General features: G+C 40.6%; 1 protein-coding gene across 2 annotated transcripts in view; it reads left to right on the top strand.

The window, feature by feature from the left end:
* ABCB7 (ATP binding cassette subfamily B member 7) overlaps positions 1-15,115 on the top strand; it is a 183,507-nt gene that overhangs the window by 147,640 nt on the left and 20,752 nt on the right. For both annotated transcript variants that reach the window (XM_030208818.1, XM_030208819.1), the window contains exons 13-14: positions 1,674-1,845; positions 6,743-6,846. In XM_030208818.1, the coding sequence (XP_030064678.1) occupies positions 1,674-1,845; positions 6,743-6,846 (276 nt within the window). The remainder of the gene's footprint in view (positions 1-1,673; positions 1,846-6,742; positions 6,847-15,115) is intronic.

The following is a 15,115-nucleotide window of genomic DNA, read 5'->3' as shown; positions in this document are numbered from 1 at the left end:
ATTGTAAACCGTTCTGATTTACTTCTGTAATAAGCGACGGTCTAGTAAATGAATAAACGATAAAACGATATATGTTTGTGTAAAGAAATGGTTAGCTTGACAGGGAACTGGATGAAACTGCCCATAAATTTTGGCAGAGATTTTGTTGGCGAAATCTGCAGCAAAATCGTTGTAGTTGAGTTTCGAATGGGCAGGCTGGTTGTGAGTCTTACAGTAGACCATTTGCTATGATGAACAGGTTATTTTTTTGGATGCTGTTAAGGCTTGACAGTACTTCAACATGTGTTTTCTACAGTTTAACCTTCCCTCATCCAGGTGAGCTTTATGCCATTTCCTTTCTGGTTTATCATGTGCACTTAAGGGTCCAAAGTTCTGGAGAGGGACCAACATGAGCATTGGTGAGTAGAGTGTAAGACCTCTTTTTACAGTAAATCCATTGCATTATATGGGTTTGTGGTAAATGGGTTGGCCATCTTTGGAGATTGTTAGACACTGATAAGAGCTCGTAAACTAGCGATGTCATACAAAACAGTGAAGATTCAAATCCAGTTAATTCAATCAATCTAGAAATATATTCAGTCCTTCATCTCCTTGCCATTACAGGAACACATTTTTGACATATTTCCAAAATGATTGTAGATTTTTACATTTTGAATATTAAGAATATTTGCATATTTAAAAAAAAATTCACGTAATATGGACTGATGATTTATAGTTAAATCTGACTATGGTTTTTTGGGGAGTGTGTTCAGTTTTTTTCTAATTTCTAAAGTATTTATTAAATTAGTTGAGGTTTTGTTTTTTTCCTAATCTTCCTTTTTGAGGTGAACAGGGTATATATATTTATGCTATTTTACGTATGCTATTTGAGACTTGGGACTCGATTCTGTAGATGATGCGCCAATAAAAAAAAAAATCTGCACTAAATGCTATTCTGTAGATGGCGTTCAGAGTTGGATGCCATTTATAGAATAAGTGCTGGGATTTGTGCCCAATTTTGGGCCTGAGAGTTTACACCAACTTGAAACATGGTGTAAACTTTGCGCCTAAATTAAGGGCGTATCCCCAGAATTCTGTAACAATGCATGCAAATTCCAGGAACGCCCCCTGATCCTCCCATGCCCCTCCCATGACCGTGCCCTCTTTTCGGATCCGTATGTAAATGTTAGGCGTGGATCCAGGCACCTAAAGATATTCATACAAATTTTTAGTTAAGGCCAATTAGCGCTGGTGATTATTAGCACCCAATTATCAGCATTAATTGGCTCATCAGTTAAATTGCACTGCAATTTTGGGTGCCATGTATAGAATTAGGGTGTTTATGTATAGTGCAGGATTTTCCTCTGATTTGCCAATGCTCTGTACTTTAATCTTCTCTGCTTTAGAAAAGGGGGAGGATAAAAGAGCTAGACAATAAATGACAGACATTAAATTGGATGCATTGCTCAGGTATTTATTTTTAGTTTTCTACCAAAATATACAGCCTAAAAATGCAGTTTTACGTGAGAACAGCTGGGACTCGTGAAACATTGCAGTAATCTGAAATACCAGGTAGCTCAGACTTCTGTATGTTGTAGCAAGTGACTTTTTAAAATATGGTTTATCCTTCAGCAGGAAGAGGAATAACATACACAACAGCAGTATTTAATTAAAATAATGTTTATTTATTGTAGGATTCAGTACTTTTCCATAACACCATATATTATAATCTTTTATATGGAAATATCCATGCATCTCCAGAAGAGATATATCAAGTGGCGAAGCTCGCAGGCCTTCATGATGCCATCTTACGAATGCCTCATGGGTATAATACACAGGTTGGGGAGCGAGGGCTCAAATTGTCAGGTACGATTAAAAAAAAAAAATCTCATTAAAAAATACAGTGGTTGTAAGTTGCAGTGCTTTCCTATAATTTTCTATAGACATGGAATATGCATTGACTCCTAGACTTGTTGCCAAAATTGATGATAACTTCAGTTCTGCTTGAATTTTATTTCCGTGTTCTTTGAGAAAACCAGAAAGTATTGTTTGTCACAAGTCTGTATATTTTTGTGCAGTTTTCTATTCCTGTACTCCCATTCCAAGTGATTATTGAGGAAGAAATATAATCTGCACTGAGCATTCATTAGGTTCCTAGTAAATCAAAGTTGACCCTATGAAATAGAAGGGCACTGAAAATGTGTTTTGGGGTTTCTGGCCATATTAACTTCATGCTCTGGATAAGGCTCTGGAGTTTTCCCACCTCCTCTTGTGACTGACTGATCCTGTTCCTGCGCTCTAAACATAGTCAGCAAAGGGGCAGGGGGAAGAAAGGTGTGAGGAACCTGCAACTTTTTACATGCTGCTGATTTCACACAGCTTGGTGGTAAGCGGAAGAAGAGGGGAAGCGAGAAGAAAGGAACAGCAGGAAATTGGAGAGACTAGTGAGGATCTGCAGAGGAAAATCTATAGCCTTACTTAGAGGAGAGAGGGAGAAAGAAGAGCACAAGCAGATAATGTGAGGTTGGAAAGAATTAGAAGGAAAGGAGATGGTGATGGGAAAAGAGAGGGGGAAGCAGGAAGTGACCGAGGAGAGGCTGTGATGTCAGCTTTTGACAATTTTGGGAGGGAAGGATGAATTGGCACCTTTGCTGTAAAGTGGAAATGACAAACAGATATTGGTCTAATTCCCTCCCCCCCCCTTCCCCAGTTAAATGTGAAATAAGAGATTGACTGTAAGGGGATACGAGTCTTTTACCTTGAGGATTGCGTGGTCTTAGGTATTAGTCCAAGAATAGGATTTGGTATTGTGGGTTGGCAGCACCTTTGTTAGACATATTAGGTCCAAGGAAATCCAGAAGAGGAAAACAAAAGTTCTGAGGAAAGAGCAGTACAGTCCACGAAAGCAGAATACACATCTTCTAATAGTTAAAAAGGCTTTTATTCTTGTCACTTTAAAACACAACCCGACGTGGCCAAGTTTCACCTCTAGAAGCTGCGTCAGGGATTATTAGTTATTAGGGTCCCAAAGGGCACAAACACCCGTTGGTAGATGTAACAATAGAAACAGCTCGGCAGCTAACAGCAGTATAAAGAGCTTTTCTCCAAGCTGAAGAGCCCTAGCCGCTTCGTTTCCTCACAGGGAAGCTGTCCCATCCCCTTTATCATTTTCGTCGCCCTTCTCTGTACCTTTTCTAATTCCACTATATCTTTTTTGAGATGCGGCGACCAGAACTGCACACAATATTTGAGGTGCAGTCGCACCATGGAGCGATACAAAGACATTATAACGTCCTCATTTTTGTTTTCCATTCTTTTCCTAAAAATACCTAACATTCTATTTTCTTTCTTAGTCACAACCACACACTGAGCAGAGGGTTTCAACGTATCATCAACGATGACGCCTAGACCCCTTTCCTGGTTGGTGACTCCTAATGTGGAGAACCTTGCATCACGTAGCTTTAGTTCGGGTTCCTCTTTCCCACATGTATCACTTTGCACTTGCTCACATTAAATGTGGGGATTACCTGCACAATGCTCAACTGAAACATTATATTGGGAAAAATAAGTTCAGGGAAGAAATCGGAGAAAAAAGTGAGACATTTGAAGAGAAGTTACGGGCCCAAATGCCAAAATCTGTAACTAAGTATTAGGGAAGAAAGAGGAGCCCCACCTTTTTGAAGGCATGAGAGAGGGATGGGGAATGGAATTCACAGAGCAAGCATGGGGGGAAATATTTGAGTATAGAGCCCTTATGGGGAGGGTCACCAAATATCCAAGAGAACTATTAATAAAATTAATATATAGGAATTTAATTCTTACCTCTCTCAAGCCTTTGGATTTTAATTTTTCTTTGCTACGATGGCTTCAAAATGAAGGTGGAAGATGAGGAGTTATCCATCCAAGCCTCCAAAGACCCCCCCCCCCCTTCCGATGTGAAACAGCCTTTGATGATAAACCATGCCACAGCTCCTCATTTGGAAGCATCTCCAGTAATTGAATCATGTGCAAGGGAGGTTTTGAGTGTTTCCATCAGCTTGAGTTCTCATTGAATCCAGATGCACGGAGTCTGCCTCCCCACCAGCCTCTGGCCAAATTGAGACGCAGGACACTACCTGATTGCCGAGGTGCAAGATAGTGGAGTGTTGCTCATATTGGGATCCAGAATAGCAAATGGCTCTCGGGATTTAGCGTTCTCTTTGGATGATACAACTACTCGAGGTCAAGGAAAGAGGAGGGAGGCTCTGCCTGTGGAAGAGAACTGGGAACAGCTTTGAAAGGGCTTGGTAATCTAGCCCCAGCCTCCAGCCCTTGAGGAGTAAGTTGGTTCCACTGATTTTTTTTTAATTATTTTATTTATCATTTTACTTAATTACATTCACATTTATCACATAAATGTAAGGAAATACAGAAATTAATATAAAAAGGAAAACATCTCCTTCTTCAGGCATTCTGGTGTAAAACGGGAACTCAACTAGCGTACGTCCTTCCTCAACGCCATCTTGGATCCTCCAGGTTGGGACACTCTTTGTCTGGTTTCTCCTCAGAGGCCTGTCTGATATGGGTAACCCTACAGCATAGCCCTCTGAGTCATTGAAACACGGAAGCCCCTCCACCACTTGCAAGGTTTTGTCCCTTCGGAGGGGTGGTTCCACTGATTTAAACCCACGATGGTAATGCTGGATGCTATCTGGGCAGCCTTGGTAAGACTAAATGCTTCAATGACTTAAGAATTTTCATTAACTTGCTATAATATCAAATAAATTGGAATTGAACAAGGCTCAACAGGAGGAAAAAACAAATAGACTTTCTGGGAAGATGGAGAAAATTGAGCAGACTTTGGAACAGCATGGATTTTTAATGACTACATTGGTGCAAAATAGACTCTATACATTGAAGGTTAAAAAGGTGCTTTTCTGTGAGCCACAGAATGCTGAAAAAATAGGTATGTGCTAATTCTGCTAAGGATATATAGATAGATAGATAGATATAGATAGATATAGATAGATATAGGAACTATACAACTCCAACCATGATAAAAAAGAAAATGGAGTAAAGGAGGAGATGGGCTTTTTTGCTGAGGCTAAACAAGAGAGGCAGTCTTTGGCTTATATGGTGTGTCTGTAGTAAAGGATTACTGGGACCGGACTATGGGATACTACAGAAGTGACGCTAGAAAAATGCTTGTTGAGGAAGCCAGCAGTGGGGAATGATGACCATCATATGAGGAACTGATAGCGCACTGTAGAGTAGCAGCAGGAATGTTGCTAGTTACCAGATGGCAAAGAAGAGACCCCTATAAGAATGGATCAAAGAACATTATTATGTACTGAGGACTAATTTGTAAAAATGAAGGGTCAGAAGTTTATAATATGGTTGATGTCTTTAATATGTTAACTTTAGAACAGTTTAGCAATGACTTCTACATACAAGAATTGAAAAGACTGTAGTTTGTGGATTATATGAATTGGTTACAATAAAACAATTTAGTAACAATGAAATTTGTGGCCACAAGGTTTTGCCATCTGCAGTTCAGATATCCAGAATTCCAAAATTGTTTTCCGTGTCATATGCCCCAGTCCTCTCTAGTGCATGATTTTGTAGTAGGCCTAGCATAAAAGAGCCAACTGCACAAAATAATCTAGTTATTGACTTTCATACCAGTCCTGCTCCAGCCCTTTAGTTTGTTCAGGTTTAGATTAGTTTATTGAATTATATATTAGGATTATAGCAGCATAGCAGTTTACAATTGACATATTATTATAAAATAAAAGTTAAGGAAATAAATTAATATCCAGAGAGAAGAGAAATTACATCTATATTCAATTCAGGGAAAGAGAGGCAACTGATTACACCATACTTTGCTCTTGCTTAATCTGTTCTGCCAAAACCCAGCCATTTCAGTCATATCAATCATTAAAGGCATCATTAAACAAAAAGTGCCTTAAGGTTTTTCTTAAAACGTAAATAGGAATGAATCTGGACAACCTTGTGTCCTTCCACATTATTTCTATCTTTTCTATTTTATTTATTTATCTTATCTAATCTATCATCGGTAGATGAATACCAAATGATTGTATAGCAGAAAAACAAACGCCTTCTGTTGAAGAATTCTGTCTACCTTTCACTTGTGTCTTCTCATTTAGAAACTGTGTTGGTGATGCATGGAAATGTTTTTATTTAAAAAGTGAAATTCTAATTTTTAGGGAAAGCCTATATACTGTGGAAGAAATGTATAGTCAATCACTGATTGCAAACTGAACCTCCTATGTTTTGTTATTGGCGCAATAAATTACATGCCCTAATGGGAGTATTGGACAGCTTGTCCTCACCTTAAGAAACAGAGAAGTTTTCTCCGGGTTTGGGACCCTTATTTAGTGACCATTTCACCAACTGCTTGATGTTAACTTCTTAATAAATTTCGACGTCTCCGTCAGAATTCTTCATAGCTATAGAGGTGTGGGGGTAGATCTGGGAATACAATGGGAAGGGGAGGGACCACATTCTTGGTAAGAGCCTGAGGTCATAAGAATCTAGATCTTGACCCCTGTTTGAATGTATCATGCTTGGATTTTGTGTTTGACATTAGGTTTGGGGCAGGGTGGGGAGGTAGGGTCTTTTGATGGCTATTGGCACAATTGCATCAACAGCTATGAGTTTTCTTAATTTTGTTCTTGCATTCTGTATCTTATTCTTGTAGCTGAATATTAATAAGATTCTTTAATAATAAAAAGTGAAATCCTAACCTTGTCTTTCTGAGTAGGAGGAGAGAAGCAGCGGGTTGCCATTGCTCGGGCCTTGCTGAAGAATCCTCCCATCATTCTTTACGATGAAGCCACGTCGTCTTTAGATTCCATCACCGAAGAGGTAAATTTTGGACATAGAAAGAAAGCAAGACAGTTTTATGTACCTGACTTTATAAATGTTTCTTTCATCCTTGGTTGCTACTGTCGGAGGCACAGAAGACCAGCACTTGTTTGGAGATCATAAAACATATTCTTTTACAATACCTTTCCGGCATGCTCAGACAAGATCATATCCATTGCAATCAATCTGTGAACAAGCCTGGTTACTAGGTGTTTTTGTTTTTTTTTTATGCAGTTGTCCTGAGTTAATTCTGTGGACTTGCTCTGAGCAATTATTTAAAAGCAATGGATGAGGCTTTAAGGAAGATAATTTTCTTTTTATTCTAGTCCATAGAATGAAATTAGATTTTAGTGTTACGCAGTAACATACATAGTAGATGACGGCAGATAAAGACCTGTATGGTCCATCCAGTCTGCCCAACAAGATAAGCTCATAGCACAAGGTATAATGTGATACTACATATGTATACTTGATCTCGATATAAGAAGGGGGAGTGGGAATAAAAACCAGGGTTTCCAAAGTCTGGACCACAATGATGGTGAAAACAAAACAAAGTTTATTGAATGACTCGACACAACGTTGTGTTTCGGCCACAAAGGCCTACATCAGGAGTCTGTATGCATAAAGCACAATACAGTGATGGAAAATGATGATTTATGGCTTAAAACCAAAATCGATGAGAATCCAGAAATGATGGATCATGGTGATCTTAAAAAAGACCGTTGTGGAATGACTTGTTTCTTAAAATAGCGACGCTATTTTAAGAGACAAGTCATTCCACAACGGTCTTTTTTACATACCTTAGGATGTGGAAGGGTGACATGTACATTTGCTTATCTGATGGGGCTGCTTTGGTGGTGATAAATATATATATTTATTTAATTTATTTATATCCTACATTATCTCAAGAATTATTGAGTTTAGTGTGGCTAACAGCTGGGTACAATGTTACAATATTAAAGATACATGTTATAGCAGATACAGATACAATTGATCAGGAATAGTACAATTCAATATATACATATTTCATGACCCAATGATCAAAGGTAAATGCGGATGCTAGAGGCCACTAGTGCTGTATTAGTGCCCACATTTACCTCCCCCCCGCCCCCCATTGTCAGCAGGCTGACAGCGCCTGAGTGATGCAATAACACAGAGCTCATTTAAATTAGATTTAAATGAGCTCTGCTTGTATTCTGCACCTATGATCAGAGGGGGCGGAATAGCGCCTTAACCCTAGGGTTAAGGTTCTGTTCCCTCACCCCCCCCCCCATCAGTGAGGTAGCCTGGGCTGTCACCCCCTCCAAAAAATTGAGACCCTGGTTGCCTAGTGCCCCCCCAAGCCCACATAACCTACCCCCCTGAAATAGCGACATGGGGGGGGGGGCTGTAGGTCCGGTGAACCTCCAACACCCCCCCTCCCCCCGACAGGAGGGCACAGGTGACTGGAGGTCTGGTGGATCTGCATCCCCTCTAACCCCTCCCCCCCCCCCCAAGCAAAACAAACCCTGGTGACCCGTGGGCTTCCACCTCTGCTCCTCCCCAGCCTTGTACCTTCTTATTGGAGGAGGGAGTATCACACTCCCTGCTCTTCAGCGTCACTTTCAAAATGGGATGAACTGGGTGGGGTTTCTTGACCATGTAAGGGAGCAATATATGGTCAGGAAGCTCCGCCCAGTGCATACCAGGATGCCAGCATTTTGAAGGCAGCCCTGAAGAGGAGGGAGTGTGATACTCCATTCTCCAACAAGGAAGTACGGGAGGGGGGTTAGAGATGGGAACCCACTTGGGAAACCAGGGATTTGTTTTGTATTTGGAAGAGATTAGGGGGACTGGAAAGAAATCAGTGTTCCGCCTTCTTCTGACGTCAAGGAAATGACGTCAGAAGAAGGCGGGACATTGAGCGAAGGGGAGACTAGTAGAGACGTCGAGAGCGCTGCCTCCTTCACTGACGCTGCGCCTTCGCTGCCGGACGGAGGTAAATTTAAAAGGGATCTTGTTGGGGGGGAGAAGAGGGCGGGCAGTTGGGACATGGGAGCAGGAGGGCGAGGTAAGCATGGTGCGGCGGGGCGCCCCCCAGAGTACGGCGCCCTCCTGCCGTGCTTACCTCGCTTACCGTGTTGGCACGGCCCTGGTCACCATGGACTTTTTATAGTTCTGCTGTGCTTACAAAAACACAATAAAGAAATCAGAGCCACCTGCGTGTGTGGTACTGTTCTCATAATAATTCTTCTGCTGTATTATGAAAGAGCAAGTTAAGCCAGCTCAGCATCCATATGAGAAGACTGGCTTTCTTAATTTTGAACTGTTCTGTAACAAATAAGCAAACAAGAAACTTGCTATAGAGAAATGAAATTGAGTGCTGCATTGATTCTGATTTATGTAAAAGCTCAGTGAGTTTTCTGTAGCCACTTCAGTTGAATACAGATAACTGAATTGATTGATACAAAGTCAATGTTATTTCAGGGGCAGAGAAGGTAAGAGAGACTGTGGAGAGGTTTACTTTGTGTTTATTCTTTATCATTTATTTATTTTACTATATTGTCACTTATTGCTTGGCAAATCAGAACAGTTTGCATGTTAATACAATAAATATATAACTTAAATAGGATAGAAGATAGACAAATCTGTCACACTAAAAGGTTAAATCAATCAACTTGACACATATCAAATAATGACATCGACAATTAGAAACTACTAAAGACCTGTGTAGTCAGCCAGTCAAAAAAATCAGTGATGAAAATTGTTTGGTAGTAATGTGTTTTAAGCGCTACCCGAGAAAGAGAATATGATTCCTCCAGTCTAATAGTCTTCGGCAACGAATTCCATAATGCTGGGGATAAAAAAAAAATAGAAAGCTGATTAGTGAGTGGATTCCCATCTTGCCTTAGAGGGCGGGAATAAGACCAGTCTACTATTGATTAATGAATGGAGAGTACGGACACGTGTGTAAGGGATGGTCAAGATGGCAAGATACGATGGGGTGGTAATATGAAATGCTTTATGAGTTGGTGAAAGGATTTTAAATTTTATTCTAAATTCAATGGGAATTGAATCCAACGAAGGCATTCCAAAAGAGGGGTGGCCCTATCGTATCTAGATGCTCAACAGATGACGTGGGCCGCAGTGTTCTGAATAGTTTGTAAGCATTTCAAGTTGGACTTGGTTATATCAGTGTAAATAATGTTACAGTAATCATACTGTGTAGTGACATAGGCATAAGATAAAGTACATAATGCGTTTTGATCTAGCGAGTTTCTAACTGAATGTAACTGTTTCCTTTACCACATCTGAGACTTCTGTGTTGGAGGGGTACAATAAATCATCCATAAGGACTAGAACCTTACTCACTGATGATTTGAAAATTCTAGGAATTATCCTAGACAATAAATCAACCTTTCAATCTTATATTTCATTTCTTATGGAGAAATACCTCTTAAATTGAATTTGGTTCAATCAGTCTGGTCCCTCCGTCCAGAAATCACTTTGCATTCTATTCCACCCTCTTGTGTTGAACAGTCTGGATTATTGCAGTGTACTTTTCCAAGGCTTTCAGGTAATAGATATGAAGTGACTTCAATTCATAATATAGCTGTTGAGCTCATTACGATCACCAAGAAACAGAACCATGTAGCCCCACTGCTTAATTAACATTGGCTACCAGTTTCATGTAGGAACCCCCTAAATTCTCTCCCTAGTCCACGAGGTACACTACACAGGCCTTCTACTTTTCCTATCACATCTAATTTCATTTATGCTTTCAAGGACTCTTACTGCTGGTCTCCTCATTTCAGCAAATCCTACTGGACTTCAACTGTAATTCTATTTTCAGACAGTGGCCCATTCCTTTGGAACAACTTGGCTTCTTATATTTTCAGACATTTAAAATAGGTTTAAAAGCATATTTCTATGGCTAATGTTTTGGAGCATAACTGCTCCTCTTCTAACCTCTGTGAGTGATAGAAAGGAGCTTGGATCTGGGATACATAGAGGGTTACTCTTTTATTTCCTCTTCCACATCCCTGTCTGAGAGTCTGAATGAGATTCGAAGGAATAGTTGCATACAGCATTCAACCTTTGAGAATAATGCTTGCTTGGTTCCCAGCCTACTACTGTAACCACTAGACTACTTCTCCACTGCTTGCCCTATGTTTTGCAAGAAGACTTGATTATTGTAGATAAAATGTATGAATTATTTGAAAATTTAGAAGTCAGGAAAGTGACCTATAAGCAAGCCAAGCCGCAGATCCAATATTTCCCCTTCACTTTGCTAGCCACCCACCCTGTATCTGTCCTTCCCTTCTGTATCTCTCCCCCCATTCCCCGGGTCCTGTGTCTCATCTCCTATTCCTTTGCCCTTTGCCATGGCCAGCATATTCTTCCCCCTCCCCTTCCCTTCCTTTTGCTGCCATTACTTCACCTTTGGAGTGGCTCCGGAAGAGGTAATCTGTACAGACACAGGGCTTTCCAGTAGAGGCACATACTCAAGCACTGCCATGTCCCATCCTCTCCCTAACGGGAAAAACATCACAGGCGCACGGCAGTGTTTGAGCACAGGCTCCTACTGGAAGGACCTGCACCAGCTCAGATCACCTTCGGAGTGTGGCTGGAAGAAGTAGGGTGACAACAGCCATATGGGGAAGGGAAAGGGGAAGAGATGTTAGCTTTGTCACTGGGTGAAGGAATGGGAATGAGAGGCTGGGCACATGGGGGATAGGGGAAAGATGCTGGCCATGGGACCAGGGGAAGAACAGGAGGGAAGAAGCTCTCTGCTATGATGATGCCCCTCCCCCATGCAGCAAATGGGGTTTTATGTGTGTTTGTATAGCAACCTATACATGAATCATCACATTTTCTCACTACTTAAGGTTCAAAGTTAGAATAGATGTGAGGCTGACTTAAACACGGATATCTATGGTAATTAAAAGCTTTGCCTTCTAGGTCTCCATTTATTAGGGTTCCCCCCCCCCCCCCCAATAAGCTGCTTCCTTTTTTTCCCCCCAAAAATGAATTCCGATTTTTATATGAATCGAGAGATTGGGTTATGAGCCATGTGTTTGAATTCTGCTTAGTCCAAGAAGGTGTTTCATTATTTAGATATTTATTTTTGGATTTACTCAGGCCATTGCATTGGTAGCTCAAGGTGAGTTACATTCAGGTATACTTGAGCTTTAAAGTTTTTATTTACAAAAATTATAAACTTTTAGAAAACCTGACCGCTAATTTATTATTTAAGGAGCAAGTAAAAAAAAAAAGAAAAAGTAGTAGTTTACTAGCTTTGCTGCCATTTAGTTAATTTTTTTCCCGAATATAATTTATGGTTATGCAAAAACATAGTTACAAACACAGTCCAACTATCAGAACAATCCCACAACCCCCACCCCAGGACAACAGCAGTGTCAAAATGCTATATCAGGACAATAATAGTGCTATCAACAAAAAGAATCTTATGGACAGGCCGAACGAGGCTACAGTTACAAACCCCATAAAAGTTAGTTAATCGTCCATGTCGTAGTGCCATCAACTTGGGCATTTGAAAAATAAAATCCAATTTCCGTAGAATCTGAGATGCAGAAGGCAAGCCAGGCTGCTTCCACACCTGTGCTAAAGCCAGATTACTAGCCGTAAAAAGCAATATCGCCAACTTGCAGGTTTAAAATGTAGCAAACACTAGTCTGCCCTTTGCCGATATGTTCTATTGAGCATCTGCCATCAGTTTCTCATTGGATATGACTGAAAGCGATGTGTCTGTTTATAATGAGGTAATTTTTGTGATGTTAAATATGATATGAGGTACCTGGTCAAAATAGCCTTGACCAAAAAAAGCTCCTAGCTAAAAAAGCTCCCGACATAATAGTCCCTGACATAACAGCCATTATCAAAATGGCCTGCCCACAAAATAACCCTTGACAAGTTAGCCCCCCACCACTGACAAAAGGGCCCGATCCGGCTGCCCAGAATATGGGACTGCATTTTTTTCCTCATAATCTTACCTTGCCAAACAGGATACGGTTGTTGGTAAGACTATGAAAATGATGACAATATTGTTTGTTTTTTTAATTAGCATGTTGATGGAACAATAGTTTCTTTAAATAGCAGAACAGATCATGAATACCCAGTTTCTAGCTATAGAATTTTGTTTATTTATATATGCTTTATGTAATCGAATGCTGGTAGAAGTCTTTATCAGTGAAGATTTCAGTTGTAGTTTATTATATTTTTTGTGATGTGTTATTTTTTCTTATGGGGCTGTTTTGTTAAGGGGGCTATTTTGTCAAGGGGTTGTTTTGTGGGAGGGGCCATTTTGTTAGGGTGTGAAATGTCAAGGGTTATTTTGTTACAAGGCTGTTTTGTCAGGGCTTTTTTGTAAGGGCTATTATGACAGGGTGCCCTGATATGAATATATATTGCAAAGTGCCATGAACACATTTTGGATTTGGTGGGATGTAAAAGAAATAAAGTATGAATTAGATGATGACTTTGTTCCCTTTTCATTCTATAACAGGCTTGTCCAAGTTCAGTCCTTGAGGGCTGCAAGCAGACCAGATTTAAGATATCCCTGAATATGCATAAGAGAGATCTGCATACAATGGATATAGTGGGCATGCAAATCTTGCTCATGCATATTCATTAGGGATATCCTGACAGTTTGGTCTGTTTGCAGCCTTCGAGGACAAGCCAATCAATAGCTACTTCCTTTTTAGAAGAGGCATAGGCATCTGTGGAAGAGGGAAGCAGCAGTGTTCTCTACATATCTAAATATTTCTGAGTAGATTATGTGCAGATGCCAGGCTTGGAAGAAGGGTTCTTCAAGCTGTGTTCAACCCAGCCCCTTAAGGTACTGCTTTTGAAAGTCCCTTGGTGCAGTCTGAAAGTCAAATAGAATAGGAATTGCATTACCAGCAATTATTGTTCCATTAGCTCCCACACAGCCTGCCCCATTCCTCCCAAATTCTAAGTGCAATTATTGACCGTGTGTGTCAGCTGCTCCACACTTTGATTCATTCAGCTACATAATGGTTATTTGTTAGACTCAATATTAATAAAAAAAAAAAAAGGCTGAACTCCTACATTTGTGAACTATTTTCAGCCAGACTTGGGCCCTTAAATTTTCAGCTGAAAATTTGTCTTAACTCAGGAGCTTAAAAGTTATGCTTCCTCATTGACCATCCAGACCAGGTGAAGACTGAGAACCACTGACTTTATGATATCACCATATATAGAATCTTGTGCAGTCCCCTAGTTAGTCAGTCTCCAGCAGACGGTAGACAGGTAACTGCAGTCTGGTCAAGAAGGATTTGGGATGGAGTAGCCTTTGCCCCCACTGCCCTTTAGAGGTTCAGTTTGCTCCTTGTTTGAAAAAAGAAAGTAAAAACATTGATCTGTCAAAAGAGCAGGACTAGGACCACTGGAGCTGCTCGCCAGGGTGTCAAACCCATTGGCGTTGTATCCCTCCCGCCCACCCAACCTTCTTTTGGAGGAGTTGGAGTTGGCTAGTGCGAGCTCTTGGTCATTCTCTCCAGGTCATGGGAAGGGACCCTAAGGAGCATTTGTCTCAGAAGCTAAGGCAGTCTAACGTTTTCTTGTTTATTTTTTAAATAGGAATAAAAGTTCAGTGGCAAGATACTACAGTTCTTCAGTCTCTGGCATAGGGAGGTAGTCCACTGCTTAGAAGCGAGTGGCTTCTACTGCAGTTTTTACCTCAGGTTCTCACCAACTGAAGGATTATGGAAGTGCAGTCGTCGTGAAGCTGGTGGTAAATGGCCTGCAGCTTGGGACACACCTAGCCAGTCAGGTTTTCAGGATACTCGCAATGAATATGCATGAGATAAATTTGCATACCATGGAGGTAGGGCATGCAAATCCATGTCATGCATATTTATTGTAGGTACCATGAAAACCAGACTGGCTAGGTGTGTCCTGAGGACTGGGTTGAGAACCCCTGGTTTAAAAGAGAGCTTTTGTTTGGAAAAGATTTGGTAAAACTGGTGAAAGATTTAGTAGATTCTGAGGTGCCCAGACTTCTGGACGACCATCCAAATTATTCTTGGCGCTATGCTTCATCTTGGGGTGGATTCAGACAAGTGAAGCATTACCAAACCCGTAAGACAGAATTTTCCTCAAAAGAATAGGGTTGGCAAATGAGAGCCTTTCTCATGGACAAAGAAGAGGAGGTCAAGATGGGCGTACATATTCGGTTGTGGGAAATTTATGATTGGATGACAGAATGCTTAAAAAAAACAAAAAAATTAAACCCAGATAAAACAAA

This window comes from Microcaecilia unicolor, chromosome 7 (assembly GCF_901765095.1).
Source record: "Microcaecilia unicolor chromosome 7, aMicUni1.1, whole genome shotgun sequence".
NCBI lineage: Eukaryota > Metazoa > Chordata > Amphibia > Gymnophiona > Siphonopidae > Microcaecilia > Microcaecilia unicolor.
This window is presented reverse-complemented; position numbering and strand designations above follow the sequence as displayed.